The following is a 19692-nucleotide window of genomic DNA, read 5'->3' as shown; positions in this document are numbered from 1 at the left end:
TTAAGCAGAGACAGAAGCACTTATCATTTCACAGATAAAGAAATCAAGAAATTAAGTTCTATCAAAAAACTGTCATATTTTGCATATTTCAAAGTTGTTTCAAAGTCTGACTTTAAAATAATTTTTCCAAAATATTAGATTCACAAATTATCCATTCACTTCATTTGCAGGGGCCCAGGCATCTCCCACTATTATTTTCCAAGTCATCATCATTTAAAAATGAAACTATTTAAGAAACACATATTGTATTTCTCATGATAAATACAAAGTGTCATTTAATTCAAACAATATTAAGACAATATTAAATGGAAGGAACACATTACACTGCCAAATCCTGATTATTCAGGAGAGAGCATGGGCATGGATCATTCACATGGCAGATAAATCTTAATCACTCACACATTCCAAACCTCTTTAGTTCACTAAGCAGGAGGAAGCCCTGTTTGGCTCAATGAAGAGTGTGAACTGCACAACATTTTTAAAGAAATATGTCTGAAGAGTTTAACTGAGCTTTAATGATTTTTTAATCATAAAATCTCTTCCACAGATACCTACATAATATTATGCATATTGCAAATGCCAGCATTTTATTTCAACTCAAAGAATTCACTTGCTCACCTCAAACAAACATTATTTGAAATGATATTTAAATTGATCTATTATCTATTAATCCTCCTCCACTAGATTACTCGAGTCAAAGGGTTGGAAGAAAGTTCTAGCAATGAAAACAAACTGGAATACTACTTGTTAAAAAAAATCATAAAAAATGTAATATACTGCCTAAATCACCAAAAAGCTACCAATAAGAAATGATGCATACATAACATCTAAAGATTAAGGCATTTGGAGATAAGGCATAGAAAACTCTGCATAAAGTATAATTATCACCCTCACATCATTAGAATGCAGTGACAGAGCTGGAAACAGCTTCCAGGTCAACTATCAGTTCCTCCATCATTCCTCAGATTCTCCAAACATGCTGTGAAAGCCTGGATTCATTTAGCTGTATCTGCTTCATGGCAAGAAATGTGGAGTGTTCATCCAGTTTCTCTTTAACAAGTGAATACAAATATTTGCAATTCTGGAAAGTCAATTTGCATGTCAATGGCTAATGACCTCTCCATCGGAATCCATTCCCAACACTAACATTTGCAAGGCACACACCTTTCCAGTAGTGCTTCCATCCCCCAGCCCTCAAAGTAGTTTATCCTTTTCTTTTTTTTTTTTTTTAATTTTTTTTTCAACGTTTTTTATTTATTTTTGGGACAGAGACAGAGCATGAACGGGGGAGGGGCAGAGAGAGAGGGAGACACAGAATCGGAAACAGGCTCCAGGCTCCGAGCCATCAGCCCAGAGCCCGACGCGGGGCTCGAACTCGCGGACCGCGAGATCGTGACCTGGCTGAAGTCGGACGCTTAACCGAATGCGCCACCCAGGCGCCCCAGTTTATCCTTTTCTTAAGGCCATAACAATTTCTAAAATATTCTGAGAAATTATCTACTTTGGAATCAGAGTGAGTAGTTCTTAATGGTACATAATTCCATGCAGTTCATAATTCTTCATATAATTATTTGAAAGAGCACTTTAAAAACTATCAGCATAATACATGCTCCAAAATAGTAAAGGATTGACATACATTTAAGATAAGTAGTTTTTATTTGGTTTTGGTTTTACTCTGTTCTTGCTTCATTTATTTTCTTAGAATGGTTAAGGTGGTCAAAATCTTTAAAAATGCATGTAACGCATTTCCCTCAATTTATGGATAATAAAGATTTGGACCAAATCAACTGACAGGACCATTTCCTCAGTTCTCATCCTTCCTACTGTTCCTCTGTTTCCAACTATCTCCTAGATTCCTGTCATTTCTACCATCTCTGAATCTGAGCAAAGACCCTGCCTTGTTTTTGCATTTTATGTCTTTTTCATGTCTGTGCATTTATGTTCTTTGCATAATGCACTTTATGCATTATGTCATGTTGGCTTTCACCATTCTATTTGAAATATTCTATTCTAATTTGAAATACTGCAACTAATCTACCAAACATTTTATGGGAATAAATTAGCCAGGCAGAAGTGTAAGACAGCCTGAGCAAGTTTTATACACTGTCAACAGGATAGAAGTGACTTTCCAGGGATCTACATCTGAGGCTGACCCTCCAGTGGAGGACCCACTTCATGGGTTGTGCAAATTTGCAGGACTATACATCTGCACAAATATATAGGTGAACAATTACAAAGTGAAGAAAAGGAAATATCCTTAGCTCAATAAAAAAAAAAGATAGGATGGAACAATGAAGCACTCCACAAAGGTCAAAGCCTGGTAAACTCATTTATACTGCTGTCCTAATAATAAAGTTCTTTTATTACCTAAAATTGATCCCTCCTCCTTCCCTCACACTCCCCTTCCTCCAGCCAACTACTTTGCCATGTTCCTCACAGTCTCAGCTAATGTCTCTGTACAACATGGGCTGCCCAGTCTTAAAGCCCCTCAAGTGACAATTTGATGGAAACTATTCTATTCTAAATATTCCTACTTTTAAAATGTGTTAATAATAATTTAAATGTTGAAGTCTTAACAGAGGTTTTAGGTCAACTATAACAGGCACTACGAAATTATAAACTGAACCAGTACTAGAAGGAAGTCTGGAACTGTAAAGCTGTGTGTGATATCATGTCATGGAGAGGTGTCCCTGGAGTTCATGAAATGGATTGCCCACTCCTCAAAAAAAGTTAAGTGTCTGTTGGTATTACAATCACCTAAAGGCGAAATGTGCCAATGTACAACAATGCTCAGAATTCCACTATCTTAATTCCCTGCTAAAACTGTTGAAACTATTGTCATTTCAGTTTACTTTTATTTTTCTTCTATGTAGTTGTACCTCTAGTTTTGTAAAAGAAAGGGAGCATAAAAGATGCATGTTGCTCAAATTTGCTTTATGGGAAAATTTGCTAAAAACCAGGAATTCCTCGGGTGCCTGGTTGGCTCAGTCAGCACAGCATGAGACTCTGAATCTCAGAGGGTCATGAGTTTGAGCCTTACTTGTGGAATAGAGTTTACTTAAAATAAAATTTAAAAAAAATTTTTTTTAAACACAAGAATTCCCCAAATGGAAAGACATTAAAGAAGGATTCTCTTTAACCATTTTATCAGTCTCAGTTGACACCAGAAAATCTTCCAGAGAACAGCTGACTAGATTAAAATTCTCTTCATTCATTTCATTGGTTTGTCACTTTTTAAGCTATTATGATGGGTTGAATTCTATTCTCCCCAAAAAACTTCCACTACCTACAGATGTGACCTTATTTGTAAATAAGGTCTTTGTTGATGACGAAGTTAACATGAGGGCATAAGGGTGGTCTCTAATCTAGTATGACTGTGTTCTTATAAAAAGGAGGAATTTGGACACAGAGACCCACACAGCAGGAGAATAACAGCTGAAGATGGGGTTTACAGTATGACAAGCCATGGAACTCTCAGAAGCTAAGAGAGCCCTGGAAAAGATCCTTCCCTGATGTCTTCAGAGGAAAGGTGGCCCTGCTGATACCTTGACCTCAGACTTTAAGCCTCCAGAACTGTGAAACAATACACTTCTATTGTTTAACCCACTCAGTTGTGTTACTCATCATAGCAGCTCTAGCAAACTAATAGAGCCCTTAAGGTATTACCCCTCCTTGGACAGCTAGCAAAACCACCCTTTTCATACTCCATGCTTCAAGGACACCTAAAAGAAATATTAGGAAAGGAACCAAGTGGGTCAGTGATCTTTGTTCTGTAAGTCCAGCTCATTCCAAAATAAACCAAATGACAAGATATGCTAGTTAACTAACATGTACTTAGAGAATGGCATTCGCTTGTTTGAAGAGAAAGAAAAAACAGCAAAAAAAAAGGAAGTAGTGTTTTCTGAATAGAAATAATAATAAATATTTTTACATCTCTTAAAATCACAACTCAAAAAATGAACAAAATAAAATTACCATTATCATACAAATTCTTTCTCATCTATTACTGAACTTCACAGAAGCACAAAATAATTCATTTTAGTCATTGCTATTGTTCTGGTGGAATCAGAAAGAATGCATGCTGATGACATCAAGTTATTGCTCAGATCTTTGACACAAAGTACACTTAAAGCTGAAGTCATAGAGAAAGTTCAGTTTATGAACCATTCAGAAGAAAAAAGCCCCATTACATGTTGGACGGTTTAGTACATGTATTTCACAAATGAATTAAACATAATCCTATGTCTTATACCAAATGCAACCCTTGGGAAATACACTAAATGATCATTTCCTATCTTAATTATAAAATATACAAAAAAATTCACATTGCCTAGAAACAACTGAATTGGGAGGTTGTTAGTTGCATTTTTCAAGTACAGTACAGGAGGCAAGTTTAATTTTGATGTTATTTTCATCCTATACCCTATTTGATAGTACTAAGGTATACTATTTTTGCTTATAATTGTATTCACCCATAACTGGCTTTAGCATTGTGAAATAGATTTTATTCAAATCATGCCATGTCAAAATGAAATCAAATCCATCTTTTAACATATGAAACATTCCCCTGGACTGAGATCCAACTGAACTATATCTACCTCCATTAGATCACATCTATAATTCATATTAGTTGTTCATTTATTATTCATGTAGATGCCTTCAGTGCTGAGAAAAAAAAAATCTGGTCTAATTCAAAACGAGAGAGTATCAAAACAATGAGAGTATCCTTTCAATAAGCAATTCTACCCACTTACATTGAGATTATTAGAAATTCAATTATTCCTTCATTTAAAATATTACACAGCATTATGCAAAAGAAGACTCTATCCATGGTTTAATTATGACATACTAACAATATATAGATAACCCTAGAGGGAAATTACACCAACTGTGTGTCTCTGAACTATTCATATATAAGCAATGGTGTGGGTATTAGCATTTTATTGTTCAGTTCTGAGTGATGAAATTAAACTACTCCTGGTAGTAATCCTCTTATCTGTCTCCCAGAATAGGTATCACAGGAAAGGTAAAGAAAATGCTTAGTAAAAAAAAAAAAGAAAATGCTTAGTATTCTTCTGACATCTCAACCAGAGAGTAGGTGTCCTCAACCAGAGGATACAGGTGATTTCTTATTCATCGTTGTAATTGCTGCTCCTACTCTGAACTCACAAAACATTTAATGAAATCTACTTTCGCCTTGTTAGAAGGATTGGCATTTTCCATTCTTTGTGTCCTTCTGGTAAACCTAATAAAAAGTACTGAGGTTGTATCTTGTAGTGGGGCGCGGGGGGGGGAGGGGGGATCTCACTACTTTAGTGCTCTGCATATAATAAATTTTTTATTAATATTGTTGTGCTGACTTGCAGGAAGAAAAGGGAGGAGGGGTGAGGGGGGATGGTTCTAGAAAAGTAAGATAATAAGAGGCAAAAAATAAACATTTCCTGATTTTCTAGACAACAGGGCGTCAATCACATATAAGGCAGTCTAAATCAATTGCTAATATAGATGCACTGAATGCCTGTTTACAATGCAGACCAAAGGAAGAGACTTCAGAGAACAGCTTTCTTTACAAGTTAACTCAGGGATGGGGGAGGCTTAAAAATTAGAATTAAAAGTGTTTACCAAGCAACTGAGTTAACTTCCATATTCTTAACAATTATGGGATTATTCATTTCAGACATAAATTTACTAGACCTGCAAACTGCATCTTAAAATAAGAAAATATGCTTTTTCAATCAAATCAGGGTCTAAATGTGATTCATCTAGATACAGCTGAAAAATGAATGTAACATTTCACAGCACAATTTTTAAAATTACTTACTACTACTTTTTTAACGTTTATTTTTGAAAGGGAGTGCACAAGCACAAGTGAGGGAGGGGCAAAGAGAAACGGAGACAGAGAATCCAAAGCAGGCTCTGTACTGTCAGCGCAGAGCCCAATGTGGGGCTTGAACTCATGAACGGTGAGATCATAACCCAAGCAGAATTCAAGAGTCAGATTCTTGACCTAATAAGCCACCCAGGCACTCCTGCTTACTACTATTTTTTTTAACAGTCCTAAGTTTCCCAAATGGAGGGACAAACTCCAACCATACTTCTTAGCAGACCCTGTTGGTTCTCCTCAACAACCATCTCACTTTGTCTTGGTAGGAGAGTCCCCAGGTGTTCAGAGGTAAATCTTGATTAAACTATGCAATTGTATTAACTGAATTTCCCCTTCTAGAGAGTGCCAGAGGAACATGTGATCCAGTCTTAGCCAATGAAATGCAGGAGGAAGTCTGTGGGGGAATTCTAGGAAGGTTTCCTTGCTCTTTCAATGGGACCTACATGAGGAGGGGCCCTCTCTTTCTACTGCAGGCTATCCTATCTCAACATGAAGCCTGGAATAACCACTAGCCTAACAATAAAAGCCACATTTAGAGAACAGAGGAGGCAAGAGAACAACAGAAACAGAGCTGTAGCATGTTGGAGCCCAACTTTTTGTAATATGAACAATTAATCTCCTTATTGCTTCAGTCATTTTGAATTGGGATTTCTATTCTTTGCCATCAAAACCACCCTTACTGATCCAAGCCACATTCATACCCAAGTTTGTAATTATAATTTGTTTTCTCTTCTAAAGGCATATTTATTTTCATAGTCATAATGTATATAAATTTGGTATCCATCTTTTCCCATTAACATTATCATCAGCATTTTTCCAGTTTTTATATGTAATCTTTACAATTAGCACTTTAGAAACTACCTAGTATCTATTAAATGAAGGGACCTCTGTGTAGTATCTTATTGCTGGATATTTAGGTCTGCCTCCACAATTTTGAACCAAATCACTTTTACAAATATTACCTTAACACACACACACTCAAAGACAGTGACCACATGTGTATATACACTTCGAGATAATCATTCATAAAAGGCAATAGCAATGGATGTCTTATTTTCTTCTTAAAAAAAAATCTGCACTCTAATAGTCAGATAATGCCCCAAATCAAAGCATTTTATATCTGCCTTATCCTGAAGAACAGACTGAGCTCAAAATTTAAAATCCAGCCAGGAAATGTATCAAATTTGGTATTGCTAATGTTTTTCAGAACCTGTTACATAGAATCAAGATGCAGCATTTTTTTTTAAATGCAAGGGACAGCTTTCAGCCAACTTTTTAATTAACAATCATTTCAAACACCAGATGGACTTCAAAGAGTACAGCCTGTAAACAATTGTCCCGCAAGTCTGCTGCCTCCGTTTCAATCAGGAGACTGGAGTGGGTACGTGCATATGAACAGCTTAGCATGATGACATGACAAAAAGATCTACGCATCATTCTTTCTGGTGAAATCTCAATTATTAGAGCATTATCATTATATACAGTACCTGTTTTACCCAATGGCCATCGGTCACCTATGGGTGAGTTCCACTCAGCTGCTTGTAACAGAGAGTATTAGCACAGCATCAAGTTTCCCCATCTGCCATGCCAACCAATGACTAGAAAGTGATTTTGCCTTCCTAGTTAGGAAGCTCTAAATTACTGCAGGGTACTGGGGGGAATCAGTTGCCTGTTAATTCTTTCTCTTGAAACATAAAAATAGGGGCGCCTGGGTGGCTCAGTCAGTTAAGTGTCCGACTTCCACTCAGGTCATGATCTCGGGGTTCATGGGTTTGAACAGCTCAGAGCCTGGAGCTTGCTTCAGATTCTGTGTCTCCCTCTCTCTCTGCCCCTTCCCCACTCGCACTTTATCTCTTCCTCTCTCTCAAAGATAAACATTTTTTAAAACTTTTAAATAAATAAATAAAATAAACTGAAAAAGAAACATAAAAGCAACCTAGTTCACATGCAGTTAATACTCATATTCTGGTGAACTAGGTTGTTATTACCCCCACACTAGTCAAATGAAAAAGCGTGGTGCTATTTCCTAGAATGACACAAAATTACCATAGATAGGCATGGCTTCTGCTTGATCCCATGCCTGGCAGAATTAAGTCACAGAATGATGGACTCAGTCTACATAATCACCCACCACTCCATTCTAGATGGGTTCTGATGTCCTCCTCTGGTTTTCCCAAGTGTGACAAAGGGTCTTCAGCATCCAAATCACCTTGACCTGACCATTCAGTAGAAAAAGCACATTCCTGAGACAGATGTAAGGATTGCTCAGTCAGGGTTTCTGAAGGCTAGAGCCTAGGTATCTGCAATTTAACAAGTCCCTTAGGTACTCATTATGAGAACAAACTCCCTGGGCTGATTCAGGGTATTCCAATTCACCAAACGATTCTTTACTACTAATTCATACAATTAGGGCCCAGGCATCATCTTTCTCACTCCAGACATTTGAGCCACTGGTATTTCCACACCCTGCCCTAGCTCACCTGCGATCCCCCCAGCGCCCCTTCAACTAGGCTTAGACCAACTTTCTACCTTGAAGGCACCAACTTCCTCATTTCTCTCAATGCAACTGGATACGTGACTCTGGCCTCCAGTTTATTTTTTAAAGGAGGGATCTCACTACTATAAATTTTCTTTCCTTTTGTTCTAGTTTTTTTGTTTTTTTGTTTTTTTTTAAGAAAAAGAAAAAACTCTGGACATCTTAAAATCATAAGATACAGGAAATCATGTGCACTGAACCAAAAATAATTCACTTTTTCTTTCCTTTTAGACTAGTCCTTAAGCTACAAAAATGGGGTCATCAGACAGCACATATATTTCTACATGTTTATATAATTAAAGAACCAGAGCAAAATGAGCTGTGACATGAAAATGGACACTACCTTCTAATGTTGTTGTGAGAATTAAATGAGAAAACTAATATATAAAATGCTTAGCCCAGCATCCAACAAGGAGTGAATGCTCAATAAATTCTAGCTGTTACCAGGCCAGGTCATTTCGGTACAGGCTCAGAACTGGAAAAGTTCTTTGAATTAATCTATTCAAAAACTGCTTTTCTGCAGATAAGGAAACCAAAACTCTGGGAATTAAGAGTCTTACCCAACACTACACAACTACTGCCAGAGCCAAAACAGACACAAGTGTTTTTTAAAGCACAAATCCATATTCTTTTCACTACTTCATGACAGCTTTGTTCACCCTCTGAAGGGAAATGTAGGACCAAGACCAGAAAGCCATAAGGTTCAGAAAATGCCAGTCATTTTGAAGGTATGGATCATGCCTAATCAGAACGTAAGGGGTAAAGGACAGGATGGGAAGCTTCAGTTATCAAGACTGGGTCTGTGAAAGTAATTAATTATTACATAGACAGCCAATTGTTTTCCTGTACTTTTTTGCATGGGGCATTTATCTCCCATCTTGGGTGGTTTCTTTTGTTTCTCTTGTGTTCAATTGCTTTGCCCCAGGAAGTACTACACATACAAGTATGCAGTGTTTGGGATTCTGTCTGGTGAGAATTAGCTATGAACATAAAAACATCGCAGAGTCTGTGCTGCTGTTAGATTTAAATTTCTATTCAACACAAGAGGGGAAACAAAGAACAACCTACTGTCCTCATTTGGAATATAAAGTTAAAGGAGTTATGTGTCAGAGAGCAATTTACCACTTATAGTGTTTTCACTTTAAATTCCACTTTTCTTTCAGTATATATATATATATATAGAGAGAGAGAGAGAGAGAGAGAGAGAGAGAGAGAGATTTCAGTATACGTATACATACATATTTTCTAAATATACATTTAAAGATATGAAATATAGTACAATAGCAGGAAAGCAAAAAAAAATTCCAATGTTTGCTAAACACGATATTTTACTACAAATAATCTTACAGTAAATAATGAGACAATGCTGGGGCTCTTTGCCTGATATCACCTCAATTTTTTTTATAGCCACATTGGCATTCTGTCCATGAAACATGAGTATAGCAATGACTTCATTCTCTAGGATGAAGGATAATTGATCTTAACCTTCCTATCACTTTCCTTTAACTCAAAGCTAATGCAATTCAGATAAATAAAAATGTCTGCAGGAAAAGAATGGCACTATGAAAGCTAACCTCCAAATCACCTCCAAAAGGTACCAGGTACAACATATTTCAGAATCCCAATTCATGAAATCCCTGCCCCATAGCTGAGATGGAGAGCTGCCAAAAAGATGTTTGAAGGGAAATTCAAACTTTGAAGGACATGAAGTTTTTCTTTCCAGCTATTAATGAAGGGGGCGGGGGGGGGGGGCGAGCTAATATTAAACAAAGCCTCAACAATTCAAAATGAAGCACTGTTCAAAGGCAGATCATTCACTTACATTAAACCTATTAATATGTTATCATTATGCCATAAAACCAAAACATCTTACCAACTTTATTTCTTGATGTCACCAACTAATCCCAAATGCCCACAAATAACATATGGAGCTAAAAAAATGGCATTCTTGAAAACTTAATTTGACTATATCACGTTGCTTCTTTCCTAAGATAGTTACTATTCCTATCTCTTTTTCCTTTCTTTTCTCTTCTCTCACTAATCATATTTACCATATTGTGCCCCAGAACTGAATATCACTTTGGCAAGTTGTATTCAGGCCAGGAGACTTTGCCATACTTTTTCAAACAGAGGCCAGTGGTGAGAATAAAGGCAAAAAGATGTATCACATACTTCCAAATCGGAGTCTATGGGGTGGGGGGAAAGTTATTGGTTGTATATTAGATTTAATATTTCCCTTTCCAAAACGAATAATTAGAAACTTTATCTCCGCCCTTACTTTGCCTCTTTCGTGTAAATATGGTAACGCCCTCACGGCAAACTACCCTAGAGAACACACATCCACCTGACGAACACGCACACACAAACACACACAGTGGCCAGAGACGGGATCCAGGAACCCAGAGTGCAGCACCTCTCACGAAAACTACCCTCACCACAACCTTCACACACAAAGCTCGCCTCGCTAATTTAAAGTCACGGTACCAGTGCGCTTTGCCGGTGCCTCCGCGGCAGCCAGCCATCCCGCAGGGCAATACAAACGCGAACTCTCACACACTCTCTCACTCGCTCTCTTCAAGGAACACCTAAAGCCCTCGGCACGCCAGGCTGGCTCCCCGCCAGTCCCGAGCTGCCGCCGCCGCTGCCCCGGGGTCACTCACCGTGTCTGCAGTCGCAGTAGCCCCAGTCCACCTTGCCGTGGGCGTTCCCATAGAAGCACCAGGGTCTGCCCGCGCCGTCCGGGCTCCGGCAGAAGTTGTGGCGCTGCCCTCGCAGCTGAGCCCAGCTCGCCGGGGGCGACCGTTCGAGGAAGGGTGGCACCTCTGCCCAGAGCAGACACGGGGCGCCGAAGTCCGTCACGTTGACCCAGGGTTCGCCGGCCGGGCAGTCCCCGGGGTGCGGCCCGGGCGTGCGCCCGGCATGGAGGGCGTGCAGGCGCTGGGCATGGAGCGCGGGCGGGGGGCGCGGGACGCGCGGGACGCGCGGGAGAGAGGGCGACGGAGGCGTCCTCTGTTGCCGCTGCTGGGTGGGAAGGTAGTAAGGGTGCGGGGGACCCGGAGGGAGCGAATGGCGATAACGGTGGTGGAGGGGATACCTGAGGACTAGATCAAAGCCGACCACTTCGGGGAGCGCCCCTAAAACCAGAGCTACCACGAAGCGGGCGAGCGTCATGGTGCCAGAGCAGCAGGGTTTGGTCCATGCTCCCCCGCTCCTCCGGTTCTGAAGGGGAGGAGGGGAGGGGGCGGAGGCGGGGCTGCAGCGTCCCTCGAATCGCCCACTCGAGTCCCCTCCCGCCCCCCGCGTGCCGACCGCCTTTCCCTCCCCACCTCGCCTCCTGCCACCGGTCCCGCGACGCGCCTCCGCTCCTGCCCCTCGGAAGCGACAGTGGACCGTGAAATTTTGAGCTCGCTGAGACCAGGCTAGTGCAGACGACTCGCAAAGAGAAGGCGCGGACTCCGCCGGGAGTGGTGGGGCCTGAGCCCCAGGTAGCCAGCGGTGGCTAGAGCCCGGAAACTCTGCCCCCTGGCTGCGGGCGCGGGACGCGCAGTCTCGCCCCGGAGCCGGACCTCTCCGCTTGGCCCCTACCGGGCTCCCGGCTGTCGCCGTCCGGGCCAGACCAGCTGCTGGCACCGCCGCAGCCTCGCTGTGCCGGAGCCAAGCCCGAGGATGCCAATGCGGGGGAAGGTCTTGGCTGCCCCTGGCCGGCAAGCAACACGACCAGAGCCCCGCGTCTGGCGGCTCCCAAGCTTGGCACCAGTCCCTGTAGCCGTCTCTCCTCCACCCCCATGCCCCCATGCCCTTGTCTAGTTTTCCTGGTTTTGAAATCTTCAGAAGAGAAGTGTGGATGGATTTAGCTACAACTCTCCCCTGACAAGTCCCAGTATAAAAGTTAACAAAGCACGAGGAATGTTGAAGACATTTTACTGAAGTGTGAGCTCCTCAAGGACAAGACCACGTTTGATTTAGCCTTATATCCCGGTGCTTAACACTGTGCCCAACACTTATTAGACTCCAATAAACATTTGTTGAAATTAAATTCCTGAACTGACCCAGGGAAAGGAGCTTGAGCCTTTCTACTTCCTGCCTCCCACTTTCCACCGGGTGCCCTGGACAACACCAGTTGTTTGGTTATTACTGGGATTCAGTGAGGCCCTCTTAATACCAAATTTCCTTTCTAACCAGAGAAGACTTCATCCGTCCGGGTCTCCATCCTATCCAAAAGTCCATCCCTCTAACACCTGCCTCGTTTTTACAGGCCAAGGGACTTAAGCCTACACATTTGCCTCTCCAAAGTGGCCCCACTGCTGGCAATTTTGAAGCTGCAGTATTGGCTTGGCCTGACCTTAGTAGAGCCTTTCAACAGCCCCTCTCCCCCTCCCCAAAGAAGTTGGCTTGGAATTTTTTTTTTTTTTTAATTACTGGAGCTGGATATTTTAGGATTTCTCCTTTCAGTTGTTCCTGACCATGCCACTGAAGTTAAACAAGGAACAGGAAGGCCAAAGAGATGGTAATATTTTACTTTCTGGTAACCATTTGCAGGACCATATTGCCCCATAATATAATGTACCTCGAAGAAAATGTGAGCGTAACTTAAACATTTATTGTTAAAACCTAGGTTTCAATTAGAAACTGATTTAATTCCCCAACCTCGCTCAAATAATCCATTTTAACTTTCATGAATCATTTTATTGATTTTTTTCTCCACTACTATTTAACAAAATATTTGATTTCATTTCACAATGAATTGGGTAAAAAGAATCTTAGGAATCCCAGACTGTATTTGTCAAATCTTTATTCAAAATGTTTTCAAGGGCGCCTGGGCAGGTCAGTCTGTTAAGACTCTTGATTGCTGCTCAGGTCATGATCTCATGGTTCATGAAACTGAGCCCTGTGTCAGGCTCTGTGCTGACAGAATGGAGCCTGCTTGGGACTTACTCTCTCTCTCTCTCTCTCCCCCCCCCCCCCCCGCTTGCTCTCTATCCCTCAAAATAAATAAATAAACAATTTTTAAAAAGATGTTGTTATCCAAGATGCTTTCATGCATTATTTTGGTTTTTTTTACTGATACTTTCCTGGCTCCAAAAGCATAGTTAAAATGGTACTTGTAAAAGAGAGTGAAAGATGAAATAGCTCTCTGGAAGAGTTTGATTTATTTATTTAGGGTTCACCAATCACAGATTCTTGATATAATAGGGGACAATTCTAATAGGAGTTGTCCACCTGTTTCTCCACCTTCTGCCACCTGATTGGGCAGGGAAAGCTCATTGTGGGATTCTGGCTGGACTGCTTAGATCCTGCGGCACTCCCTCACCTATATGGCTCCTCCATCAATTGTTTTCACACTTTGTGGGGGGTCTACTGGCAAACCTAGTTCTCACACATTTGTGTACCTTGAAGAGAGGGAAATAATGAAAGAGAAGAGAGTAAAAGGGAAGATTGTTGGAACTCAATTCCAGAGAGGAGAGATGCCTGGGCAGGCTGGCCTCTCCTCCAGCCCCCTGTATGACTTAAGAGGAGCTTGAGATTTCCCAAGGCCTACTTACATTTAACAGATTATAAAGCTGACATGTACAAAGTGGACTTACCCACAGAAAATTCCACATCTGGATTTAATCATCTACATTTTGAAATATCTTTCCTACACAATAAACTGGCATTCAGGCAGTTGGACTGTGAATTTAGGGGCCTCCATTTGGGCTTTGTCCTCTATTTTACAGGCAAAGTATGACCTAAACAGACCTGTGCTCTACATATTACTTCCCTCTTCTGCTAATATCTTCCTTTTCTCTCTTCTGTCATTCCTCTTTGCTGCTACCAACATGCAGATGTTTAGGATTTCCAATTCCCAATCCAATCCCTGAAATGCATTTCTTTCTCCCACCTCCACCACAGCACAGTGTGTGTTTGTGGGGAGGAGGGGTGTTTGCAAGGAGAAATTCTCTCCTTCTGCCTGGATTAGGCACTACCTAGCCACAGCACCCTCCTCAGATTCTCATTACCTCTATCAAAGCCAAAGGAAAGGGGGAGGCAACTCCATCTGGTAACAACTACAAAAACCCCACTGCTGATATTTTTTTTTTCCTGTCTTGCAATCCCTTCAGCAGAAACAAAGGAGCAACGAAAAGGAACTGACAGAAACAAGTATTTGACACCTTGCAGGCATTCCCCACCACAACACTTAGGAGGCCCCAGGAGGTCCCCATAATACCCCTTGTCAGTTCTGCCACCTCACTGATTTCAGTCCCCAGAGTTCCACTACCCACAGCCTCAAGGCCTAAAACCTAGAAGAGTGAACAGAGGAGTCTGCCTGCTCGTATCACAGCAGGAAGGGTGGGCAGTCTTGAGGGGTAGGGTGGGATACATGTATATCTGCATATCTGTATTTCCTATGCCAACTATGTTTTATGTATATAAACATTTGGTTTTATGGTTGTTTAGGAGATGATTTTACTGCACATATGTGATGGGTTGAAGAGCTCTTGTGTTGTTCTATTTGGAAATACAACCACTATGCATATTATTTTTACAGACTTCCAAAAACCAGTATGCAAAATAACTTTTGGAAAAGTTCCATTTGCAATTTGGGTACTGCCTGTATTGGAAAAGCTACGAGTTTTTGAACTTACGGCATAAAATCAGCATTTACTTGTACAATACCAAGTGCAAGAAATGTGTTAAAAGAACACTGAGCATTGCTCTTTCATATAAAAGGGGGGTGGGGATCAAATATGAAAGCCTGTGTAGGAACTGTGGGAGATTTGAAATTATAAGACATTATCAGGCTGATCTTTTAAAAATATTTTATGTTTAGTAATCTCTACACCCAGCATGGGGCTTGAACTCACAACCCCAAGATTAAGAGCCGCATGCTCCACTGACTGAGCCAGCCAGGCACCCCAAAATTTTTATTTATTTTTTAATGTTTATTTATTTTGAGAGAGAGACAGAGCCCGAGTGAAGCAGGGGCAGGGAGAGAGAAGAATCCCTTCATGCTATCAGTGCAAAGCCCAACTCGGGGCTTGATCTCACGAACAAGGAGATCATGAGCTGAACTGAAATCAAGAGTTGTAAGCTTAACCAACTGAGCCATTCAGGCGCCTCTGATTTATTTTTTTAAATTTATCTAACCTTGGTATAAAATTTATCTAACCTTGGTATAAAAACCCTATATGGAAACTAATTCTATGGATTCATTTTCAGGACTACTCAAATAATACACACTAGTAGATAAGGAATATATATATACATATATATATATGCGCATATATATATATATATATATATAGCATGAATTTCATATATATCTCAAAAAAATAGTTCCTTCAGCCTTGGAATCAAACTGATGCTCAGTCTGGCTCTAGCTCTAACTGGAGGATCTTAGATGAGTTCCCTTACTTCCCTAAGCCAAAGGCTTGACAAAAGGGACAGTAATGGTACTTGCATGATAAATCCCTGTGTGGAATAATTGAGATAATGCACACCAACTGTTGAATACAGTACTCAATAAATGCCAACTATAGTATGGTAGTATATTATCAGTAACTGCCTTTGAATTCTTAACCCCTCAAATTTAGCCACCCCATGAAAACCTGTGAACAAAGCAGGAAAATTTGTTCAGAGCTCCCATCCCACCAAGCTTGTGTCTCTTAGTATACCTCAGTAATTCCTCTCTTGGGTCAGGGACAATCATGAGGCTGCTCTAAGCTCCACTCGAGAGTTTGTCCTCTCAGAGGTCTCTCTACCTCTCAACAAGTTTGATCCCCAAAAGTCAATGAAACACTAAGTATTTTGGGTTAAAACACTTTTCCTGAGGAGTTTGCCAAAGTACGAGTGATTTTCAATTCCTCAGTTGCAAGTGGGAATAAACAGATTGGAAGAAAAGCAACACTAGAACTGCTCGTGAGTGATCTGGGAATCACAAAACCCAATGCTGAAAAAGACTTAGAGCTCCAATTTTCTGTCAAATGCAGAAATCTTTGCCCAAAACCTCCTGATGAGTGGACTTCCAGCTATTTCTTGAAAACTACTGATGGGGCAAATTCTTACTTGGGAGCCAGCATACTCCATCTGTAGAAAGTCCAAATTGTTGGAAAAATCTCTGCTATTGAGCCAGAAACCTACTTTACCTAGCTGTGGTTCTGTTTCTGTTCTACTGATTTAGTATTAGACCTGGGTTCAAGTCCCTATTAAGTTTTTTGTTTCTTGGCCTCCAGGGGGCACTAAAGACTCTCCCCCACTTCTCTTAAAGGACCTTCAAGATAGAGATTTGCTGAAGGGGCAGATCCAAGAATAGTAATTAGTATACACTACTAGAGTCCTATTATCATTTAAGATGTAAATACGTCTGTATTCACATAAATAATCAATGCCCTATTTTCCTTCCTTATGCTTAGTGTTTTTCCTCACTTCATCTTTGGATTCTTAACCATAATGTTGAGATTTGATTATGGGTTGAGGTTGAAAGGGAGAGACCGAAACTGGTTACCTGTTTGGCCTAGCTACTAGGAAAATATTTTGGGGTTTGGGGTCAAACCCCAGCTAATTGCAAAGGGCCGGCATTTGCCTGGTTTGTCCTCAATGCAAAAATGTCCTCTGGGGAATGAACTGCCTGAGGCAATGCATGTGGGTAGGGGTGGAGATAGGAAAAAGGGATCCTGGCTCCTAGTCATCCATCATTCACTACTAACCTTTCTAAATACAGTTTGCTTCTCTGTGATATAGAGAGAACAATTCCACTTAACAAAGTTGTGAGAATTAGAAACAGTTTGTTAAGTGCTAGACAATGAGCAAATGACTAACATTTGAGTGTGTGAAGACAATTATCAGGACCCTCCTCTTTCTTCTAGCAGCCAAAATGGCAGGCAATAAACAGTCACTGAACAAATGAGACCTTCAGATAAAATGCAAATGAGCTTATAAATTTTTTTATAATATGGTAGCATGGTGACTACAAGAGAGATCACAAACCAGCACCCAGCAAGATGGATGTGCCATCCAGATATATTTTATTTGGTACAGAATCATTTTTAAATTAATTTTCATGCATTTTAAAAATCAGTCGTTTGGGGTGCCTGGGTGGCTCGGTCGGTTAAGCGTCCGACTTCGGCTCAGGTCATGATCTTGCGGTCTGTGAGTTCGAGCCCCGCGTCGGGCTCTGTGCTGACAGCTCAGAGCCTGGAGCCTGTTTCAGATTCTGTGTCTCCCTCTCTCTCTGACCCTCCCCCGTTCAAGCTCTGTCTCTCTCTGTCTCAAAAATAAATAAACGTGGGGCGCCTGGGTGGCTCAGCCGGTTAAGCGGCCAACTAAGGCTCTGGTCATGATCTTGCAGTCTGTGAGTTTGAGCCCCACGTCAGTCTCTGTGCTGACAGCTCAGAGCCTGGAGCCTGTTTCAGATTCTGTGTCTCCCTCTCTCTGACCCTCCCCCGTTCATGCTCTGTCTCTCTCTGTCTCAAAAATAAATAAACGTTAAAAAATAATTTTTTTAAAATAAAGAAATAAACGTTAAAACAAAATGTTTAAAAATCAGTCATTTATCCATAAAATTATGGATCACCAGCTTCCCTAGTGTATCTGTTAGAATGCTTTTGGCTTCAAGTAAAAGAAACCTCAAATCCAACTGCCATAAAAGAAGGCATTTTAACAGATTTTATGACATCTTACAATAGGAAATACCAATTTCTCCAGGGTTGATGGCTTCAGTGCCTTACTGTGTCCTTGAAGCCCTAGGCTCTTTATCTCTCTGCTTGTTCATCTTCATGTTGGCTGCATCTTAAACTCTCAACAAATAACAAGATGTTACAACTAGATAGAAAGAGAAAAGGCTTGTTCTTTCTGTGCCTCTTTTCTTGAAGCAAAGAAATCTTTCCCAGAAGCTTCCTAAGAGATTTCTCCTCACACTCTTTTTATTACTAGATCACATGCCCATTCTTGAGCTGGCAGATAAGACAGACTTACTGTGATTAGCCTGGTCGAATTATCTGGAGTGTAATGGGTGCTTGGGAAGAGACTGAGCTATATATACTATACCTTGAAAAATGAAAAGATCTAGCAACATGGCAACCTAAATTCCCACAATTCCCAACAAATATCTATAGCTGTCTCCATCCTTAGGCCTTGGGAACAGTCTTCAGTTTGTCATGGCCACAACCTGCCCGGATTTTCTAAGCATTTATGTTTATTACATTTAGTTTATACTTTGTTATTTGGCAGAAATTTCATGCTATAAACTATGATGTTTCACAGGCATTTCAGCTGACAGATTCTGGTGATTAATGAATGGGCAATTGTTCAGTATCTATAGCAAGGTAACACATTTTTTGTCCCATAACTTAGCAGCTTAAAAACAATAAGCATTTATTATTATCTCGCAGAGTTTCTGAAAATCAGGAATCTGAGATTGGGTAAGCAGGGTGGTTCTGGTTCAAGGTCTCTCATGAAGTTACAGGCAAGGACGTGGATGGGACTATAATCATCTGAAGGCTTGCTTACTAGCCTAGAGGATTGGCTTCCAAGCTCACTCATGAAACTGTTGGCTGAAGGCCTCAGTTCCTTACATATGAACTTCTCCATAGGGCCACTCACAACATGGCACTGGCTTACCCTAGTGCCAGTGACCCAAGAGAGCAAGAAAATGACCAAGACAGAGGCTGCAAAGACTTTTATGATCTAATCTCAGAAGCGACACATATTCTATGGTTCACGTAGTAAACTAACCCCAGTACAGTGCGGGAGGCAACTACACAAGAGTGTGAATTCTGGGAGGTGGGGTCATTGGGTATCATCTCTAAGGCTGGTTACCATAGTTATATTCTGCAAAACTGCTCTAACAGAAAATTTAAACCGATACTGTATTTGTAGGGTGGCTCTATGTATTTTACAAGTACTAAATATCTTAGGGAGTGCATTGTCGATTAAACAAATGTTTTACATAAAATACAGGGTCAGCTGCAAACAAAAGTGTCTGAGTTTCCCCACAATGGCATCTCCCATGCTACTTTATGAGCAGATTCATTCTCCTTCCTCGTCTGGTTGCAAGAAAATAAAAGATTTTATCAATGAGTTCAAGTATCCAGCCTCCTAGTAAAAAGACTCCCAAGTGTACTAGCTACCTGATTAAGAATACCTGTGTCAACCAGTCTGGAGTTATTAACATTTTAATGGGACAAAAGAATGCATGGAATGGACAAAGGAATTATGGGATTTCAGATATCCCTGAACTAAGTCCAGGAGAGCAGTAATTTGGATAAGGAAGATGCCTTTTGAAACTGTGTCA

The 19692-nt window shown here is 40.7% G+C and overlaps 1 protein-coding gene across 1 annotated transcript in view; it reads right to left on the bottom strand.

Moving 5' to 3' along the window:
• The window catches only part of PRSS12 (serine protease 12), a 76243-nt gene extending 64380 nt beyond the window's left edge, over window positions 1–11863 (bottom strand). The window contains exons 1-2 of the mRNA XM_043569588.1: window positions 11747–11863; window positions 11081–11639 (exon numbers count right to left, since the gene is read on the bottom strand). Of these exons, the coding sequence (XP_043425523.1) occupies window positions 11081–11591 (511 nt within the window). The 5' untranslated portion in view covers window positions 11592–11639; window positions 11747–11863. The remainder of the gene's footprint in view (window positions 1–11080; window positions 11640–11746) is intronic.
• Between the last annotated feature and the right edge of the window lie 7829 nt (window positions 11864–19692).

Source organism: Prionailurus bengalensis, chromosome B1 (genome assembly GCF_016509475.1).
Source record: "Prionailurus bengalensis isolate Pbe53 chromosome B1, Fcat_Pben_1.1_paternal_pri, whole genome shotgun sequence".
Taxonomy (NCBI): domain Eukaryota; kingdom Metazoa; phylum Chordata; class Mammalia; order Carnivora; family Felidae; genus Prionailurus; species Prionailurus bengalensis.
This window is presented reverse-complemented; position numbering and strand designations above follow the sequence as displayed.